At 36.2% G+C, this 21,964-nt stretch overlaps 1 protein-coding gene and 1 long non-coding RNA gene across 4 annotated transcripts in view; one reads left to right on the top strand and one right to left on the bottom strand.

Moving 5' to 3' along the window:
* LOC125786990 (uncharacterized) overlaps positions 1 to 19,505 on the bottom strand; it is a 234,285-nt gene extending 214,780 nt beyond the window's left edge. The window contains exon 1 of the long non-coding RNA XR_007428952.1: positions 19,377 to 19,505. This is a non-coding gene — a long non-coding RNA (uncharacterized LOC125786990). The remainder of the gene's footprint in view (positions 1 to 19,376) is intronic.
* Positions 1 to 21,964, top strand: part of ddx31 (DEAD (Asp-Glu-Ala-Asp) box polypeptide 31) — a 43,883-nt gene that overhangs the window by 17,784 nt on the left and 4,135 nt on the right. For all 3 annotated transcript variants that reach the window (XM_049470702.1, XM_049470700.1, XM_049470701.1), the window contains exons 16-20: positions 1,222 to 1,272; positions 2,629 to 2,768; positions 6,429 to 6,513; positions 8,473 to 8,584; positions 10,166 to 10,355. In XM_049470702.1, the coding sequence (XP_049326659.1) occupies positions 1,222 to 1,272; positions 2,629 to 2,768; positions 6,429 to 6,513; positions 8,473 to 8,584; positions 10,166 to 10,355 (578 nt within the window). The remainder of the gene's footprint in view (positions 1 to 1,221; positions 1,273 to 2,628; positions 2,769 to 6,428; positions 6,514 to 8,472; positions 8,585 to 10,165; positions 10,356 to 21,964) is intronic.

Genomic DNA, 21,964 nt, shown 5'->3' with positions numbered 1-21,964 from the left:
GGATATATGTTTGTGTAAAATTAAAATTGTTGTTTTATTCTTTAAGAGAATGAGAAATGTCTGAAATAACAAAAAATAGGCAGAACTTTCAGACCTCAAATAATGCAAAGAAAACAAGTTCATATTCATAAAGTTTTAAGAGTTCAGAAATCAATATTTGGTGGAATAACCCTGTTTTTAATCACAGTTTTCATACATCTTGGCATGTTCTCCTCCACCAGTCTTACACACTACTTTTGGATAAGCTTGCTTTGATTTAGCTTGTGATCATCAATCTTCCTCTTGATTATATTCCAGAAGTTTTCAAATTTGTAATATCAAAGACTCATAATTTTTAAATGGTCTCTTATTTTTTTCCCAGGGCTGTGTTTATATATATATTTACTGATCAGCTACAAAGTAAGGCTTGTTGTTGCTTACCTCTGTGTGTAAATCTGGCAACCCATGGAAGCTTTGTGTCTGGGGAAGTAAGGACAGAAAACTTTTATCCATTGTTTGGAAATTGCATTCCTGTAGCCATTTTACACACTTGCTCACATTTATTACTGATTGTTCCATTAATAAATCCAAACAGTAATATAATTTTGAGATACATCAATACAGCAAATATTGCAAAACATAATGTAGCTATCATTTAAAATATCAGTATTATCTTACTCCTTTTTTATTAGATTATTAATCTATTTAATTGTTAATTGTGAGCAGTGGCCTGATTGTTGGCCCGTTCTGTGGTCCAGTCTCGCTGCAGCATTATTCCTGGAATAAATGAGTCATTCTAATGGTGCTGACAGCCTGGCCCGGCCCTGCACTGGCCTCCATCTGCACTCTGCTCCAGAAGAGCAGTGGACCCCAGGCAGCCCAGAGCCGTGCCCAACCAGGGCTTATCCCGGCTGGGCCGCAGGACCAGGAGAAGGAGGGGTGCAGGCCCAGAGCTCCATTCTGCAGCCTCTCTGTCTTCCAGCAGATATTAATAAAGAGCTTATCTTGGCTGGGCACCACAAATCTGTAAGGGATAAAGCAGAGAAATCAGGAGAGTAAACAGTCTTTGTTTAGAGATGGATTTATTTCTTGTCACACTGCCTGCGCTGCTCGGTGGCTGTTGGTGGCTGTTTGAAACCGCCTCAGTAGACGAAGAGTGTCATGTTATGTATATTTATTTGTTCTTTCAGCTCACAGTTTTTCTGTGTTTTTTTTTTTTTTGTGTTTTTCTGTGTTGTAAAGGACGTGGCAGCTCGCGGGTTGGATCTTCCCCAGGTCACGTGGATAGTGCAGGTGCAGTGTCTTTCAGCTAACCTCAAACTTTTCAAAGTCACCTCTGAGCAGGGATGTTACTGTACACTAGGGACGTCACAATAGCAGAAATGTGATACTCTGTACCATTAACACTTTAAACACATTAAAATTCTAAAATTCACAATACTATGACAAAAAAAAACAGTATTCACTGCAAAAAATCCATTGGCAAAAACTAGACAAAATGTATGCAAATTAAGACAAATATATGTATATTAAGCAAAAAAATCGGCCAATGGGTAAGCAAAATTTCTTAGTAAGATTTCTTACAAAAAGCCATGGCAAAGTCTCAAAATTTTTGAGACTCAAAAGTCTCAAAAAAGTCACACCTAAATCAAGCAAAAAAGTCACTGTTTTTGGACAAAAGAATCAGAATAACTTGATTGCTGCTTGATTGTGCTTATTTTGAGTTCAAATTACTTAAAATAAGGTACAAATTCTATGTTAAAAATGCAATATGCGATAATTTCTTGAAATGAAATTTAATATTCATTCTGTTGCAGTAGTAAATTCTTGAAATTATTATTTGTAATAATTAATATATATACATATTACCAAAAATTAATGTTTTTTTTTTTTTTTTTTATATCGCAACAATATTGAAATATGGTAATATTATTTTAGGCCCATATTGCCCACCCTTAGCTGTAATTGTATATTGTAAAGACCAGTTTAACAAGTAACAGTTTAGCTATCCCTTATTTATTTGACTTATTTTGGAAAATCAGTATATCTTTTTTTTTTTTGTTTGTTTAGCCGATTAAGAAGAGTGGGCTCTAAAGAATAACATTAATAGAAGCAGAGAGAATGCTCTTGTGCAAAAAAAAAAAACAAAAAAAACTTTATGAAATCTGTCTCATATAAAATGTTATGTAAATGTCATATAACATGTCTTAAAAATGTTATATAACATGTCTAAAATGTAAATAAAGTCATCTTCTATTTAGCTTACCTACAAAAAAATAGGGTTAAATAATTGAATGCATTACTTTGGCCCAAAATAGTAGACAGTAAAAGAATACAGGGTTTAACTATGAGGGATATTTATTTCTGTTTAGTATTTCACACACTTTACTGAATTAAATCTGGTGACGCAGAAATATATTAATGCTTGTTTATAATGAAACATGTACAAACTCAGAAAAAACATATTGTGTCAGACTGTAAAGTAATTTATTAAAATAATGAGAAATATTCTTGTTGCACACCCTTAGTTTAACACCCTGCTACAAGAGAGCAGAAGATTAGAATTGTTATTTTATTGTTAATGTAATAAAGGTTGTTGTTATACTGTCTCACTTTGTTGCGTTTTTTTTTTTTTTTTTTTTTTTGCAGTATAATCCTCCAACTTCTGCTGCTGAATATGTGCACCGCGTGGGCCGCACGGCACGCATTGGAGCTCAGGGCAATGGCCTTCTTTTCCTTACACCTTCTGAGACTGCCTATGTGGATTCACTGGCCAATCACAACATCAGGTTTGTTGACTGACAGCTGATCTATGTAATTTTATATGTAATTTTAATGCAGCCAGTTATTGAATTGGAATAAAAAGTCCTAACAGCAGAAATACATATATATATTATAATGGTTTGAAAGCAAAGGTGTATGCGTGCGTGTGTTGGTGTGGTACGATGCGATGGTCTGACATCACATCTGGGTAGGCTTTGGGCTCACTGCGGTTGTGACCAGCAAAAAAAAAAACAGCTAAAAGATGTATTGATGGATGGATTTACTGATTGATTTACTGATTGATTGATTCCTTGTTATTACCAACACTACTGTTGGCCTGTCACAGTAACTGCTTTTGTGTGGACGATATATTGCCCCATATATAATTGCCATAAGCGATATCATTGTCATTTTAGAGAATAAAAAAGAGAAGCATAAAACCTTCATAAAGGCTAATATATATATTATAGTGTGTAGATTTAGTAGTAATGGTAAAAACCTTCTTGAAATCATATCTTCTACTACAAAAAAATATAAAAAACAACAAAATAGTAGTAATAAAAGTGAGTAAAGCAATGATTTTATGAAAAACTAAGTTTACAAAATTGTCTTTACCTGGTTTACATATCGTCGCTGCCCTATGAATAACACTTATCTCCATTTTTGTAGATTTTTAGTTTACTACATAATTTGAACATACAAATGTCTGAATTTGATGAATGGACCAATAGAATACTTCCATTGAAAGTTTACAAGGTTTCTTCTCTCTCCTGTAAAGTTGCTGTTTTGGAGATGTTTTTCATTGGACAGCGGCGATATGCATTACTTTTGGAACTGTTTTAAAGTCAACATCAGTCAACACTTCATTGCTAATATTGGAGTTACCGTGATATTTATATTTACCAGTACCAGCTTCAAGTATACATATTATACCAATAAAATATCTGATTAGAGCATTGAACCTCATTTATTAGGCATGTTGGAGTAAAAGATCACCAATCATCAGCTGTCTAATAGATTTCATTAAAGCTTAACTGATCCTGGATCAGTATTCTTACTCTGAGAATTTTTTATTATGTTTGATAAATATGGAGCGTTGTTGGCAGATTACACTATTAATTTATTCCAAACTCAACCTGACCCTCCCGACGATGAAGGAGGTGGGCACCCTCTCTTCACTGAGCCGCAGAGCTCCACTCTGTGGTGACAATTCTGGTGGCAGAAGTGGGTACTGGATAGATCATGCTGTCGGTTATAATGGAAGGTGGTCAGACTTCTGTTGTCTCCGTTCCAAAGCCCACAGTATGGCGGCAAACAGCAGTGAACGAGGCTGATGGATCTTCCACGATATCCACACTGGCAGCCGATGAACGAAGCCCACGAGAGCCGTCACACACACTCTCGCTCTCGCTGCGTGAGCGGAGAAACCACACCGGCAGAATGGATCAGCCTCTCGAAGCCCTGCAGCCGCGGAGCTCCGTCTTAGATTACTGATCATTACAGATTACACAAACCTTCAGTCTGCAGGAGGAAGCCAGAGCTGGAGGAATAAACTTATCAAACTTAAAAGGCTGTTGTAACTTAAATGTTCTGATATTATGCTGTGGGCTGTGAATCGCTGTAGGGAAAATGAATAGAAAATGATCTAGTCTTATTATAGTATAAGATTACGCTGAAGTTTGTTTATTAGGGGTACACGAGATCAAACTGTGATACATAGTTCACCACAAATGGAAAAATTACATTTTTAATTGAATAAAAGCATTATTTTTATTATAGATATATTATAGATGTACCAATTGGATCCAGTCTCTTTATGTTGAGAGTTGAGTGTTATATAAAATACCAATCTGGTGTTTGTGTTTATGTGTAAAATACAGCCATACAATCAAATCAAATCATATTCATTTGTATGTAGTGCTTTTTACAACTGATGTTGACACAAAGCAGCTTTATAGGACAGAGAACCCCCAGTGACGTTAGATAAGGTGTGCTATGTTTTGGGCTTCTATAGCATGTGAACATTAGCATTGGTATTAGCATTAGCATTAGCATTTACTTGATTTTGAGTGCATTGTTCAGTGCTGGTTTAAAAACAAAGAAAGCTGTGCAATTTCTCCACCAATACAACAGAGCTCTACATAAATGTTATTTACTTTCAGATATTATGCTTTTTGAATCCTCTTCTGTGAAACTGAGTCAGAAAAGTCTTAAAAAAAAACCTTATTTACCCTCTGAGAACTCTCCTCAGTGCCGACTGAGCAGTAATGCCGTTAATTGCACCTTGAAATCAGATTAAACACTGTCCCTAAAACAAAGGCTGCGTCCCAATTGCATACAACACTCTTATACTGTAAGGTATATGCTATAAACTAATTTTAGTAGTGTGAGTATGGCAGTTTACTGCAAAAATATTAAAATACCAACCCGTTTTGTACTTACAAAATGTGATCAGTTATTTCTCCAGCATTTTTTTCCTCCCCTTTTCCCTTTATATATGCATTTTAAATGGTTGTATATGTTGCTAATGCTGTTCTAACAAAAAAAAAAACAAGAAGGCAGTTGCATTGCATAACTGTTCATCTTTGTTTGCAATTATTCTAATTCTCCTCCCGTTTCATTTTGCACTGCATTGTGGGATAATAGTGTCCTGTGTAACCACACTCAAAAACTGATTCATTATGTTTTGTGGGTTTTTGAGTATATTAAACTTTGACCGTTTTTATTCATAATACATATTATATACTCAAAAGCTAGTTAGTAATTAGTGGGCAAGTGGGACGCTCCCAAAGACATAGAACTAGATTGAAATTAAAATAGCTGACAGCTTATCGATTTAGATACAGCTCTGGACAAAAATAAGAGACAAGTTCTTTGAGTTTTACCAAATTAAACAAAAACTCTGGAATATAATCAAGAGAAAGATGGATGCCATCAAACCAAACTGAAGTGCTTGAATTTTTTGCACCAGGAGTAAAGGCATAAAGTTATCCAAAAGCAGTGTGTAAGACTGATGGAGGAACACATGCCAAGATGCATGAAAACTGTAATAAAAAAAAACAGGATTATTCCACCAAATATTGAATTCTGTACTCTTAAAACTTTATTAATATAATTTTGTTTTTGTTTTTTTGCATTATTTGAGGTCTGAAAGCTCTGCATCTTTTTTGTTATTTCAGCCATTTCTCATTTTCTGCAAATAAATGCTCTAAATGACAATATTTTTATTTGGAGTTCGGGAGAAATGTTGTCTGTAGTTTATAGAATAAAACAACAACGTTCATTTTACTCAAATATATACCTATAAATAGCAAAATCACAGAAACTGGTTCAGAAACTGAAATGGTCTCTTAATTATTTTCAAAGCTGTATATCTTAAAGATATGTCTGAATTGACCTGATCCCAAGACCAGAATAAAGGCACTCAGTGTCCAAAAGTTAAAAAACTCAATAAGCACTCATTTAAGTAAATGACTTTTATATTGTGACATTACTGCCAAGATGTGGAATGCCACTCCTTGTGAAGAATTCTTATTATATTAAGCTACCATTCTAAACTGCTTCTAAGTGGATGATAATCGAAACTGTTCTTAAAGAATAATAATTGAATAAAAATTATTGATTATTATATGTACTCCCAGTGTCTTCTGCCAGCCTGTCTGACCTTTACACTCCTGTGTTATCAGCCTCCACGAGATGAAGATGGACGACATCTTGTCCACTCTGATGCAGGACGAGCGGTTTAAAGGCAGGGGGAAATGGGACAGTAAGGTAATTTTCACCTCCTGTAGCTTCTGGCACGCCGTGCCACTCTGCTGGGCTTGGCGGAACTCGGCTTGGCCAGCTTATGTGTGGAACCCACCCAACAACACATTTGGCTGCAACTGTCTGCCCTGAATTCTGAATTCTATTTACGCTGCAGACATACGGCATAAGGTAGCACATTACAAGTGTAGGGTCTACTGCCTCTCTTCACCCGATGCTCCTTTTCACAATGAGGGCCCCAACACAATAGAGAGAGAGGGCCTCGGCCAGCTCCCAGGCTCTCCTAATCCTCATTTAATTTCCTCTTCCCTCCCTACACCAATTGGCTGCCTGCGCTAATACCCCCTGTGGGCACTTGTCATCTGGGGTGGGTCAAAGGTCAGGAGATGGGGGACAGTCTTTGGTATACAGTGTGTTTAACCACTTGATTTCAGTTTTTGAAAATTGCTAATGGGTTATACTTGATTTTGTATATTCTAGTATTCCACATATTAATTATTATTATAAATATTAACAAACAATTAATCAGGAAACTTTACGCATTTAGCATTTTACTCATTTTGGCCCCTATGTCCTGCCTTAATTTACTTTTTTGCAGAACATCATGATGTATTAGGGTTTTTCTAGTGCTTTTAGCTGGCTTTTTGTGTTTTAGATATATTAATAGGTAGATGGGTAAGTTATATAATATAATTTATAATAAAATATGGAGCCTGCATCTCTCTCTCTGTGTCTTTCTCTCTCTCTCTCTCTCTCTCTCTCTTACATACACACACAAAAACACACACAAATCCTATTTAGAATTATTTTTTATTTTACTTCCATTTATATCCATTACTAAAATGTCAGTGTTAAGAAGAGAAATGAATTACTGTAAGTAACTTATTGTAGCAAATTGTATGATTAATAGCCCTATTTAAGTAATATTCTATTCCACATCATGGCCAAGTATCCCCAAGTGCAGTCACAAAGAGCATCAAAACTAGGGGTGCGCGATATGGCTCTAAACTAATATGGCAAGTTATATGGCACAATATTTCAGGGTATATTATCACGTACGATACGATATGACACACCTCTAATCAAAACTATTATGATGAAATCAGACCTGCCCCAAAAAAGGAAGACCAAGAGTTACCTCTGTTGCACAGGAAAAGTTCATCAGTGTTGCCAGCTCAGAAACCACAAGTTAACAGCTCCCCAGATAAGAGTATTTTGTTTTGTTTAACAATTTTAAGTTACAACATGATTCCTTATGTGTTCCTTTATAGACTGAATGACTTTAGTATTCATTTACAATGTAGGAAAAAAAAAAACATTGAATGAGAAGGTGCATCCAAACTTTTGACTGGTGCTGTCTGTCTTTATATGCATCTACGGACAACATTTCTCCCAAATTCTAAACAAAAATATTGTCATTTAGAGCATTTATTTGCAGAAAATGAAAAATGGCTGAAATAAAAATAAAAATAATCTTAAGAGAAATAAGAGAGCACTTAAAAAGGATGAGTTTCTTTGATTTTACCAAATTAAAATCCTCTGGAATATAATCAAGAGGAAGATTAATGATCACAAGCCATCAAACAAAGCTGAACTGCTTGAATTTTTGCACCAGGAGTAAAGGCATAAAGTTATCCAAAAGCAGTGTGTAAGACTGGTGGAGAACATGCCAAGATGCATGTAAACTGTGATTTAAAAACAGGGTTATTTCACCAAATATTGATTTGAACTCTTAAAACTTTATGAATATGAACTTGTTATTTTCTTTGCATTATTTGAGGTCTGAAAGCTCTCCATCATTTTTGTTATTTCAGACATTTCTCATTTTCTGCAAATAAATGCTCTAAATGACAATATTTTATATGGAATTTGGGAGAACTGAAGTGGTCTCTTATTTTTTTCCAGAGCTGTATTTAAGGCTTGTTTCTCTGTTCTGTTTCTCTTTGTTTATTTGTTTCTGATCAGAAATCTGCCGCTGCTCGAGAGCATGAGCTGCGAGTGAGAGCCACAGTTTTACAGACGGAGTTTGAGAACTATGTTCATGGCAGTGCAGAGACGGTGCAGGCTGCAAAGAAAGGTTGGTCGGCCTAATCTTTTGTTTAAACCAAGAAAGGGTCTTATTTAATCATGTTAAACAGTGTGGCTGAACAGTATTTGCTGTGGTGTTATAGACAGGCTCAACTTACTTTAACTCAAGTGTGAGAGTAACCAGTGAAAAGGCAGGGGAGGTTAATCTACATACATACTGACATTCTTCCGTTTACATGTAAAGCAGGGTAGGGTTTGAGGCCTGCAGGCTTTTAATGTGGAAATGTGCAGTTTTGTTTATGTAAATAAAGTATTAACACTTGTGGCATTTGTGCTGTGAACCTGATAAATAAAATAAAACGCTGTTCACTGGTTAAATCGGAGGGTCTGGAAATCTAAATTAGCCCCCAGTGCTGATTCATGGATATTGTATATGAGTTTTAGATTCCAATTAGGTTGGGGCGGCGAGTGGTCCAGCAGTCTAAAGCGCTGCCATTATGAGCGGGAGGTCTCATGTTCGAACCCCCACTCATGCAGCTTTGCTATCAAGCTGTCGGAGCAAAAGTGGCCCTACTCCCTCTGGGTGAGTAGATGGCCCTCTCTCCACACATCACTCCTAGGGTGATGTCCACAGTACAGGGCGTCTGTGAGCTGATGTATCAGAACCGAGCGCAATTAGGTCAATACAGACTTCCTAAGTCTTCTGGAAGCTGCGGGAGTCTACTGCATATCAATAACAACTCCCTGATGACCTCCCTAAAATTAGTTTTTAAGTAGATTTGCACTCCAGATACTGTTTCTTTTTTTTTTATGTAAATACTAAGTGTAAATAAGTGAAATGATATGTGGTTAAAATATTACCAGGGCACAACTCAGGTTGTGGGTTAAACTGTATATAGTGAATAATTGGAGAACCACATACTGTAGTTACCTCAGACTTGCAGGTTTTCCATTCACAAAGTTGTTTTGCATAATGTGTTAATGTAAAAATGCCCAAACCGTTTTTTTTTTTTTTTTTTTTTTTTTTTTTTTGTAGGACAAGGTAAAAAATAAATAAATAAATAAAATATTAATTAAAATAGAATATCAAAAAAGGTTTTATTTTATTAATTTATTTATTTACTTTTATATAAATATATGAGGCCGTAAGACAAATGATATTCTCTACCCATCAGAACTGTCTAGTGTGTTTGTGCTCCCAGATGTTTGGTGAGATTTAAGCCCTCATTAGATGAATCACTTCTCATCCAGCTTAAAGCCATAAAGTAAATAAATTAAAGCCTTGTATAAGAGTTATATCTCTTAGTTTTGCCTACATCATCTAATAAAGTTTCTTTAGTCAGTGGAAACATAATTTTTTTTTGTGTTTTTTTTTTTGTCCACAGCCAACCTTTTTTTTTTTTTTTTTTATAAAAACCTCTTGGAAAAAGCAGTCAAAATAAAATTATTACTAATATTATATTATTTATTTTTTAATTAACCACCTAAAACACAATCATTATTTATCATTCAGTTACTCCTTATTTCTTGCTTGTGTCCTTTTTTTACTTCTGTCTGTTTCATTGCAGCAGTGCATTTCTTCTGATTCTTGTCTTCTTGTTTATCTTCTGTTCATCTGTTCATCCTTCAGCCCTGCAGTCGTTCGTAAGAGCGTATACAGCGTATCCCTCTGCTCTCAAACACATCTTCCACATCCGCAACCTCCACCTGGGCCACGCTGCCAAGAGCTTCGGCCTGAGGGACGCGCCCCAGGGCCTGTCTGCTGCCACAGGGAACAGCAAGGAGAAAAAGAATAAGGGCAAAGCAAAGGACAGTAAGAGGTACAGTGGTTGGATTTATATGGTATTTTGGTGCTGTAGTATGAACATAGTATGGACATTTTTCATTATTGGTCCACTTTTGACAGTACACCTAACAAAATGTCAATGTATTACCTTTTATTATTTATTTTCTCAGTTATTATTCCGCACTAGAGTAGAGAAAAGCACTGCAGTTCATCAGCTAGCTCCTCTTGGCCACATTTGTTCCTCTGAGACAGAGTAAAAGCTCAGTGCCAGAAGACAAGCAGGCTTGGCAGCTGCACATACCTCCCCGTCCTGGGGCCTCAGAAGGTCAGAAAGGAGTAGTCGAGCCCTGGCCTTTACCTGCTCTCTTCTCTTCCTGCTTCCTTTTTGGCACAACCTGCACTTCTCTCGTTCCTCGCTCTCCTTGCGTTTAACACTCGGCAGGCCAGTAGAACTGCTTTCTGCCAGGAGCACGGTGTTCTTGGCCAACCTCTGTGTTTGCAGACACACTTGGGGCTAGTTTAATCTGAAGGAGATGGACTAGTGGTGCATTCGGAGGTCTTGGTCAACTCAGTGGTCAATTCAGTCACTTATGTGTCCAAATGTTTGTGGATGTTTCTTTTAAAGAATGCGTTCAGCTAGCACACCTTGAGTTCCTCCTATTGCTGATATTACAGATTTGCAAATGCTCAAAAACATACATGGGTAGATAGTCTAGTAGCTGTGTATAGAGGTATAAAGTTACCAACATTGAGCTGTGTAGCAGTGGAACTGTGTTCTGAATGATGGCGCTCCATCCAGTATAGGGCCTCATGATATTGTAAAAAAAACTGACATATGGTGTGGGTGATATGGCCCTAAAGTAATATGAGTGATATTCTTGGAAATATTCTTACATATATTTAAATTTTTACAATTTTATACCGTAATTTAATTTCATTAATGTACTGCCGCAACACAATAAGTATTTTTATTTTAGTTTTATTTATTTTAAATATGAGTATATGAGTTGAAATATTCAAACATTCAGTAGTAAAAATGCTGTGTTTTTATTTTTTTATTTCTATTCTTTGGGAATCCCTTCCTTATATATTGGCTCGGCTATATTGTAAAAGAGGGCCACCCTCAATATACTCAGAGTTTAAATAAAAGCTGATTGATTGATTTAAGGATTGATTTAATTATTGATTAAATTATTGATTTAATAATTGAATAGAAACAAACTATTTGTAAACATTTGTCTGTTTTGTAAACAGTAACATATTTTGTATAAAATAATTATAGTGTAACAAAAAATATGTAACAAGATAAATTACCAAAAACAATCAAATTCAAGATTTTTTGTGCATGTAAACTGCTAAAAAACAATTAAAAGTCAATATAGTAAATAGCTAAACGAATGTCAATATTCTTGAAATCAGTCATTTTTTGTGTATTATTGCATACAACACAATATAGCACACCCCTAACTGACACACAACTTTTGTTGGGAGTTTATATCCGTTTGTTGCTGTTCATGGCTGCTAATATAATATACAGGATTCGTACAGTCATGGAAAACCTGGAAAAGTCATGGAATTTGAAAGTAGCAATTTCCAGGCCTGGATAAGTTTTAGAAACATAAAAATACCCAGAAAGTTTTGGACAAGTCATGTAAATTTGGTCTACAAATCTTTGTGTTTCAGTTTATCGATGGAGAAAATGCATTTTGAGCTTACCAATACGTCAGCTCAGAGTTAATTCAGTAATTTAGACCTACATAATGGAGCTCTCAGAATCTGACACACATTTTATTAGTAAAGATTGTGTGTCAATATTTTATCTGATTCACTTTAGGTATACTATAATTTATTGGTTAAAAAACAGTCCAAAAACCCCAAACTCCTGTACTTTACAAAGATCCTGGACTTTTGAAGACCTGTTTCTGGAAGTTCTCAAGCTTGGATTAATTAGGGTTTAGGGGGGCGAGTGTGCGTGTGAGTGTGTCTCCAGCTTGGCTTGGTTAGAGAGAGCAGGTCGTTTTGGAGTACAGGTGGTGTGTGAAGATGAAGGCTAACGGGCAGATGTAGGCCGATCTGTTGTGCGTGGACAGTGCAGCACGGTTGCTAGGCAGAAGCTGTGAGATTTGGCCTCTGCTGGACGCTGCAGAGTTATTAGTGGTCATCAGAATGGCCTCCCACAGGATCCATAACACACAAGCTGCAACCTGAGTCTGGTTAGCTGGGCCAGGTCCAGGCTGGTCCAGGAGAGTGTGTGTGGTCAGTCTTCTCTGTGGGGGGAAATCTGGACGACTGTCACCAGGCTCTGCGGTGCGTGGAGTGTGAGTGGTGAGTTTAGGTTTAGAGCTCTGTGGGGAGATGGAGTGGTGTTAGGGTTAGGTTTTATCTATTGTAGGCCTGGACAATAATTCGATATCGGTATTTATCGCGATAAGAAATGTTTCAATAACGGTGATATCATTTTTGTGGTATATCGATATGTATTATTTACAGAATCTGTCACGGACATGCGTTTTACTGGCGTCAGCTCGCCGCACACCTGAACACAATCAGCCTCCGTAGCTGGACTATCTCTGTGCGTGATGATGTAATCACATAGGCACGTAGCCAGATAGGCTAGGCTAGGCTAGGCTAGATTTGGCTAGGCTAGGCTAGGCTCGGGTCCGCTACGCATCTAAAATGCCTCGCGCTGGAGCCAAACGGAGCCGGGACGAGCGGATCCAAGGCTAAGGTAGGCTCGGTTTGCATCTGAAATGCTCCGCGCTGGAGTGGAACGGAGCGGAACCAAGCCGAGCCTAGCCTAGCCTCGGGTCCGCTCGGTCCGCCCACGGGTCCGCTCGGTCAGCGGTCAGTCGCGGGTCCTCTCGGTCAGCCGCGGATCCTCTTGGCTCCCAGCACGGGACATTTTTGATGCAAAATGAATGCCCCTGCCGCTTCCACAAGTGATCAATTGAAGGAGGGAGGTCTAATTCAGTGGTGAGGATTTGGTTCAACTCTCAAAGGTCTGCTAAACTTCAGTTTGCTGCAAATTGTGCCGGAGAGTGGAGCAGGTTAGCAGCGGTAACGTTAAAACATCTAATCTGTTCCACCACCTCAATCAGTTTCACTACATAAAGTTACAATATTTTCCTTATACTGGCTGAATCACTTTTATAGCGTATGTTGTAAGTTATTTAAGTTATTTAAAGTTTATGAATCCTTTAGGTTTGTTTATTTGACGGGGATATCATGTTCCTTTTATGTTTATAAAGAGTTGTATTTTGGCTGAAGCACTTTTGTAGCTTATATTGTAACTAAGTTATTTATAGTTGATAAAGCCTATAGGTTTGTTTATTTGACTGGAAAATCTTGTTGCTTTTATGTATATAAAGGCTTCTTTTATTCTTTATCCTAGTTGAAACACTTTTGTTTTGATCTGTTAAATTTGTTTACAAAAGAATAAGAAGCTCTGCTTCTATCCTAATTTAAAGTTATTTTTATTGGTAATAGTTATATAGGCTTATGTTTGACAGGGATGTCATGTTTTTATTTTGCTATATGCAAATAAAATTGAGCATTGATTTATCTTGACTATTTTTTATTTATTAAATATTATAATGTTTTCGTGAAAGGAGGTTTCAAAGACTTAAATTAAATTTTCAGACAGTAGTAGGTACATATTTCCATTGCAGGGATTCTTCGCAGTTTTCTGTGGCCTTCTAAGTATTTATATCGATATCGAAATTATATCGTATCGACCGAAATTAAGGAATATATCGTGATATGAATTTTGGCCATATCGTCCAGCACTAATCTATTGATAATAGAAAATCAATAGAGGTGCTCATTAATACACTATGGGTCAATTTCCTGGACAGAGATTAAAGTCCAAGACTAGGCTTAATCCCTGTTTGAGACCACTTCAGTTTCTGTATCAGTTTCTCTGATTTTGCTATTTATAGGTATATGTTGGACTAAAATGAACATTGTTGTTTTATTCTATAACGTATGGACAGCATTTCCCCCAAATTTCAAATATAAATATTGTCATTTAAAGCATTTATTTGCAGAAAATAAGAAATGGCTGAAATAATAAAAAAGATGCAGAGCTTTCAGACCTCAAATAATGCAAAGAAAAATTTTAAGAGTTCAGAAATCAATATTTGGTGGAATAACCCTGGTTTTTAATCACAGTTTTTATACATCTTGCCATGTTCTCCTCCACCAGTCTTACACACTGCTTTTGGATAACTTTATGCCTTTACTCCTGGTGCAAAAATGTAAGCAGTTCAGTTTGGTTTGATGGCTTATGATCAACCATTTTTCTCTTGATTTTATTCCAGAGGTTTTTAATTTGGTAAAATCAAAGAAACTTATCATTTTTAAGTGGTCTCTCATTTTCTTTCCAGAGCTGTATACTATTCTAAAAAAAATGTTTTTATTTTATTTACTATACATATAATAGTTTCATAAATTCAGTAGAAATAAAAAGAGGATAACATTTAACGTTTGCCAAGTTCCTAAACACAGTTTACTTAACAACTTTCCAACTTTCCAATACCCTGATTTTGTATAAAGTAATAATAGTGTGAGTCTGTTTTATTTATGTAAGTTATCTAAACATTTTACATTAAAATTCCAGTATCGGTATATTATTAATAATAATAAAATGTTTAATGATTATAAAAATCAAATAAAATTTCATTATTATGCTGTTGTATTGTCAATTTATAGTGACATAAAATGGCCTATGACAGTAAATTCTAAGTTGTTACCAACTTATATTGTCAAAATATATTGTCAAAATAATTATTTATCATGATGTTTTTTAAATTTTAAATAAATGTTTATCCTCTCCAAGAAAGGGTTTCTACTAGAGGGCAGAACATTGCCGTGAGAATTCGATTGCATTCGGCAGCATTAAATTCTGGTACAATATATTGTGAAAATAATCTGTTATCGTGATAGGCTTAGGTATTAAAATTATCATCCTGCTCATCCTGCTGTCTCTACGGTCTCTACTTCCTTTCTATTTGATTTCACGAGATTGTTGTGAGTATTAAATTGCATTCAGCAGCATTCTGCAACAAGCTGTTTAGTAAAGTCAGTATGTTGGAGTATCACTTCTACTCAGTTAAAAAAAAATACACTTGACTTGACCTGCAGTTTAGAGAGCATAGAACACTTTCGTCACCAGAAAAGCTTCATCTTTAAGCCTCAAATAAAAAATGAATTCCAGATCGGTCGGATTTTGGAAAGTACAGTTTTTGCAGCGCGTCTCTCTGCTTTGGGTCTTTCTGGTTCTGTTCTCTCTCGCTTTCTCTTTCATCCCTTCTCCTGTGTTAGTGGAGTGTTTGAGTTGCAGGCATGAAAGCCTCTGTGTTCCCTCTCTCTCACTCTCTCTCTCTCTCTCTTTCACTGTCTCTCGCGCTCTCTCTTTTTCTCTCTTACGGAAAGAAGGTGTCAAGTATGGTTAAATAAAATCGCATGTTAAACTTGTTTAACTCCGCGTTAGTGGCACATGCAATTTCACTGGCAGGACGTGACATGTAAAATGTGTGGTTTTGTACTCGGATGCTTTAGTTCTCTCTCGGTCTCTGTGGTGTGCAGAAATGCTGGAATACTTCAGAATGATTGTCCTGTTCCATGTTTGGGGAAGAGTCGTGTGATTCTCTCCATTGGTTTGTTTAAGGATCAGATCACAGATCTCTTTGGATATTTCTAGAACTGATGATGTTGAAGGCTTTGATAGGTAGCAGTTTTTATATTGGCGCTTTCATTTGAATGGTTTTAATACATATTATAAGTGTGTAACGATGCACTCTGCTCACGATTCGGTTCACAATTCAATTTTCTTTCAATATTTGGAACAAATTTTGAATGACAAAAAATAAGGTGACCTTTTCTTCTTTTTATTTCTTAAGTGTATAATCAATGAAAATGCACCTTGTGTAAATGCTCCCTGTATCATTATAAGCGTAAACTACTGTGCTGATTTATTTCTTAATTAAACACTTTATTTTAGCAATCTAGAGAAATTAAATTAAGAGTCCACTTTAGTTTCTGAATCAGTTTCTCTGATTATTTTTCTTGCTATTTATAGGTATGTGTTTGAGTAAAATGAACATTGTTGTTTTATTCTATAAACTACAAACAACATTTCTCCCAAATTCCTAATAAAAATATTGTCGTTTAGAGCATTTTTTGCAAAAATGAGAAATGGCTGAAATAACCAAAAAGTTGCAGAGCTTTTAGATTTTAAATAATGCAAAGAAAGCACGTTCATATTCATATTATAAAGTTTTAAGAGTTCAGAAATCAATATTTGGTGGAGGAACCCTGTTTTAATCACAGTTTTTATGCAGCTTGGCATGTTCTCCTCCACCAGTCTTACACACTGCTTTTGGATAACTTTATGCTGCTTTACTCCTGGTGCAAAAACCTCAAGCAGTTAAGCTTGGTTTGATGGCTTGTGATCATCCATCTTTCTCTTGGTTGTATTATAAAACATGATTAAGTGGACTTTTTCCAGAGCTATATCTAATTACTTTACTTAAATAGGATTTTTCTAAAGTAGTTCTGTTTTTTTGGTGACGTTTTACTGTAAATTGGCTGCATTTAAAATAAAATTCAAACATCTTACTTTTCACTCCACTACATTACTGGATATCTGTCGTCCCTTTTTGCTTGTGGAGGATCTGGCCTGGTGCAGGTGGAGGCATTGGCCATTTAGCATGACTGCCTGAAATACTGTTCATTGTCATAAATGTGAACAAACGTAAAAAATTAACACAATGCATGAATGGTCGTAAATGACACAGATTACCATACGGTTTCCATTTCAGTTGAATGTTATGAAGTCTACAGTTTATTCAGACAGATAGTGATGGTCCTCCCTCGCTCTTTGTTAGTTGTGTGTGTGTGTGTGTGCATGCGTGTGTGTGTGTGTGCGTGCGTGTAACAACTGGTAATTGGCAGTGTGACCTGTAGCAGGACCTGTGAAGGAAACCCATGGAGCAGGACAATGGATCTGTCCCTGAGGGTCAGACCTCCAAGTACCCATTTTACACACACACTCACTCTCTATCTCTCTCTCTCTCGTACAAACACACATGCACACACACACTGATGTCCAGACAACAGATGATCCTCGTAATATATTCTTCAGCTGTCTGTTATGACAGCTGATGAATATATCTCAATACATCTTCATTTAGGCTAAACCAACAGCGTTATCTTGTGAATGGACAGCGTGTGAATAACCAGTTTCAGGACTGATCAGACCTTTGCCCTGTTAAAAGTGACCCTACATCTCGTGTGTGTGCGCGTGTGTGAGTACATACTAGCATGAAATGCTTCATAGTGTGCCAATAGACAAAATAAAAACAATAAATGGCAATATAGACACAATAAAGAAAAACTCTTCATTTTAAGAGTTTAAATAAGGCACATTCTGAAAAATATTAAATAAAATAATCCAAAAGTTTAAGTAAATTTATTAACCTTTGATCTTGTTCATCGAAAATTTGCCAAGTTGGATCTCAAATTCCTTCCATAAGGATTCATAATAAGTCTTTTTGCAGATCCTTGTAAAGCATTTCTAGTTTCATTCAGCCGTGTTAACACAGTATCCCTGCTGTTGAGGTAGATTATATTTCAGCATGAATAAAACATAGATTAAATCTCATAACTAACCCTCACCACCCCTCCCTCCTTTTCTGTTTTGTGCAGTTCAATACTAGTATTCATTTTCTCTGTTAAAGCTTCTATGTCCAGGTGTTTAAAGCTTAAGCTCTTATGTTTGCAAGATATACAATACTACACTTTTATTTATGTCTTCCTAAAAAAATACAGGGACGTACCAGCATTAAATTGTCTAAAATTGAGATCGTAATAATGATAATTTACAAAATATTGTTGTTAATAATACAACAACCTTTTGTGACCCAAAGAGATTGGCACCACTGCTTAAAATATATAAATTACCCATCTTTTTAGCCCATGTTAGATTAATTATTTTTGTTAACATTTACTGTAAATATTTACTGTTAAAAGCTTTAGACTTAAGAAGCAGAAAACATGCAATTATTCATGATTAATCACAATTAATCCCAGAATGATGTTATTAAATATGTTTTTTTTTAGTACAAATACAAAACAAATTCTGGCTACTGACGTATAAAAATAAATTGATGAACATAACATATATAAGGCAATTGATATTCAATGCAAGTAAAAACATGTTTAATAGAGTTTTTATTTTTATTGATAATCATATAAATCAGAGGTTATGCTGTTGATGCTGATTTGAAGTTGTCTTGTCGTGATGGGGTCTGACCAGCCTGTCAGTGGAGACTTCATTACAGCGCTCTGTGGCCTGCACTTCCCATGTCCAGACAAGACTAAGTCTAATGAGCTTTATCACACCAATACAAACATACACACACACACACACACACACACACACACATATACTCGCCGCATAACAACAAAGACCTCTGGAGCAAAGGAGTGTGACCATTATCTGCCGCATCACTGAAAACACTCCAAAAATACGCACAGTTTTTTCAGTTCTGGTGGATCAGTGAGGAGTAAGTGAGGAGAGTGCGCAGAGAGCGCACCTGTTTCAGGTCATTTATTTTAAGCAGGCTGTTGTTGGTCACTGCTGTAATTAGCTGCCGCAGTTCGTACGGATGCTGTTTGTGAAACTTTTTGAGACGATAACTTACTTTATTTTATATTTGCATCATAACTTTAATGATGGGTTATTCTACGTACCTGAAATGCTTTTGGTTCCTGTAATAATTAGAGCTGTGTATTGGTAACAACTTAAGTAACAGTCTTATATAATGTGATCTAATGCAACAAAGTATACAATATCTTTGTCATCTTATTTTCATTTCTGTTCTTTTATTTAGTTAAATTTTTACTTCTCATCTCCATGGTGTCCCTACCCTACAGTGTAGTGACTATTATACTAAATAATACATTGAAATAGTAAATATATACTACAGCTCTGGAAAAAAATAAGTGACCACTTAAAAATTAGGAGTTTCTTTGATTTTACCAAATTGAAAACCTCTGGAATATAATCAAGAGGAAGATGGATGATCACAAGCCATCAAACCAAACTGAACTGCTTGAATTTTTGCACCAGGAGTAAAGGCATAAAGTTATTAAAAAGCAGTGTGTAAGACTGGTGGAGAAGAACATGGTTAAAAACCAAATATTGATTTCTGAACTCTTAAATATTTATGAATATGAACTTGTTTTCTTTGCATTATTTGAGGTCTGAAAGCTCTGCATCTTTTTTTCTCATTTTCTGCAAATAAATACTCTAAATGACAATATTTCTATTTGGAATTTGGGAGAAATGTTGTCTGTAGTTTATAGAATAAAACAACAATGTTCATTTTACTCAAACATAAACCTATAAATAGAAACTGATTCAGAAAGTGAAGTGGTCTCTTAATTTTTTCCAGAGCCGTATACTGCCAAACATATCCATTTGCCTGCATTGCTGTCATTCCCAGTCTCTTCCACTGTGTTATAATATCACTGACAGTTGGCTGTGGAATATTTAATAGTAAGTAGTGAAATTTCACGACTGGACTTGTTGCACAGGTGCTGCATCCTATCACAATACCACAGTGCTGAAATAATTCACTGAGCTCCTGAGAGTCTTTCATGTTTTTTGAATGACAGTTTCTCTTTAGTCACCTCCTAAAATACTGTAGAAGCACTTTTTAGCAATCACCCTAGCAGCCACCTTGTAGAGCATATCAACTAGCATATCAACTAGTGAAAACTAGCACATGCCTCCTCTGATACATGTTAAGTCAGCCAGCGCCTCTTTTTGAACTGCTGTTGATGCAGCATTGCTGAGTAGCATCAAAGCACGTTTCGGAGGAAAGCGCAGCGACTCGGCTCCGATACATCAGCTCACAGACGCAGCCTTGTGCTGATCAGCATCACCCTAGGAGTGATGTGGGAAGAGAGCGCCATCTACGCACCCATAGAGAGAGCAAGACCAATTGTGCTCTCTCTCTCTCAGGGCTCTGGCAGCCGATGGTAAACTACATGAACAGGATTCGAACCGGCGATCTCCTGATCATAGTGCTGCTTTAAATGTTTAAAGTCTTTTTTTTTTCTCTCTTTGATTTGTTTCAAGCACTTACAAAACTTTAACACTTCACACCTTGCATTACATTATTATCTTGCTACTTCTATACAGTAATCAAGTGTTTAATAATTATATAATAATGTTTGAGTTCTCCTGAAGATACATAGTAAACCGTGTTTAGGAAACTGACAAACTTTAAGTGTTCTAGTATTTTTATTTCTACTGAATTTATGAAACTTTTATATTTATACTAAATAATATATATATATATATATATCAAATATATAACTTAAAATGATGAACACTTAAAAAAAACAATTTTTTGTTAATTTTACCAAATTGAAAACCTCTGGAATATAATCAAGAGGAAGGTGGATGATCACAAGCCATCAAACCAAACTGAACTGCTTGAATTTTTGCACCAGGAGTGGCATAAATTATCAAAAAGCAGCGTGGTGGACTGGTGGAGGAGAACATGCCAAGATGCATGAAAACTGTGATTAAAAAAACAGGGTTATTCCACCAAATATTGATTGATAATTATATAATAATGTTTGAATTCTCCTGAAGAGTCTGCGAAGTGCATGTAGAGGAGAAATGTGCAGTACGTTCACTACATTACCCATAATTCCTCTATTGATTTAGACGTTCGTGTGATGTGGTGATGTGTACAGTATGTGGATTACATTTGCCGGTACATCCCCGGCAGCTTTTCATGCAGGGGTCCCTGTAGAGTGCTCAGGGACCTCGGAAAGATCAATACCTGCAATGTCATACCTCCTCCGAGCCCTCAGGGTAGTGTGTGAGTGTGTATATGTGCGAGTGTGTGTGTGCGTGTCTGTGTCTGTGTGTTCCGTCCCCAAGCTGCCCCAGAGGGACAGAGCAGAGCTGGAGGCTGCAGGTTATTGATTAGATAAACAGAAGCTGGTTTTACATCGGCCCCCGCTGCTGCTCACACGCCTCTTATTGACAACAGTGGGAACTTCCTCCTGCAGCATCGGCGGCGGTCTGATCCACTCAGCCGTCCGACATGCATGAGGGCGTTCCCCTCCATCCTGCTGCTTCAGGAGACGAGCGCTGGCAGATACTGATAGTCTATGCTTTGTAAGAATTCACATTGGAGGTGTAAGAAAATGTGGATATATTAGAGTATTAAGATATTAAGCATTGCAATACTGTATTGACTTTCAGAAAAACAGTGGATTTTAATCATTATTTTACCTGTAAAGATTGCTGCAATACAGTAGCAAGACAAACTCCTTGGAAATCATAATGTTCTGCATTAATTCATCATAAAATGAGATCTAATCTTCATCCAAGTCAAGGGTATTAACAAATATAATACAAAGCTTATGATCGTTCATGTCTTCATTAAGAACAACCATTAATCAAATCTTTGCGTACCTGGAGTGTGTGTGTGTGTGTGGACTAGAGCTAATTTGACTAATAAACACTCAAACTCTTTTTTCAAACTGAAGCTTCAAATGTAAATACATAAATCAACATAATATTGATGTTATTGACATTTTTTGCAATTAAAATAT

The sequence above is a fragment of the Astyanax mexicanus genome, chromosome 22 (genome assembly GCF_023375975.1).
Source record: "Astyanax mexicanus isolate ESR-SI-001 chromosome 22, AstMex3_surface, whole genome shotgun sequence".
Classification (NCBI taxonomy): Eukaryota; Metazoa; Chordata; class Actinopteri; order Characiformes; family Acestrorhamphidae; genus Astyanax; species Astyanax mexicanus.
Note: the sequence above shows the minus strand (reverse complement) of the source record. Positions and strands in the feature narration are given on the sequence as shown.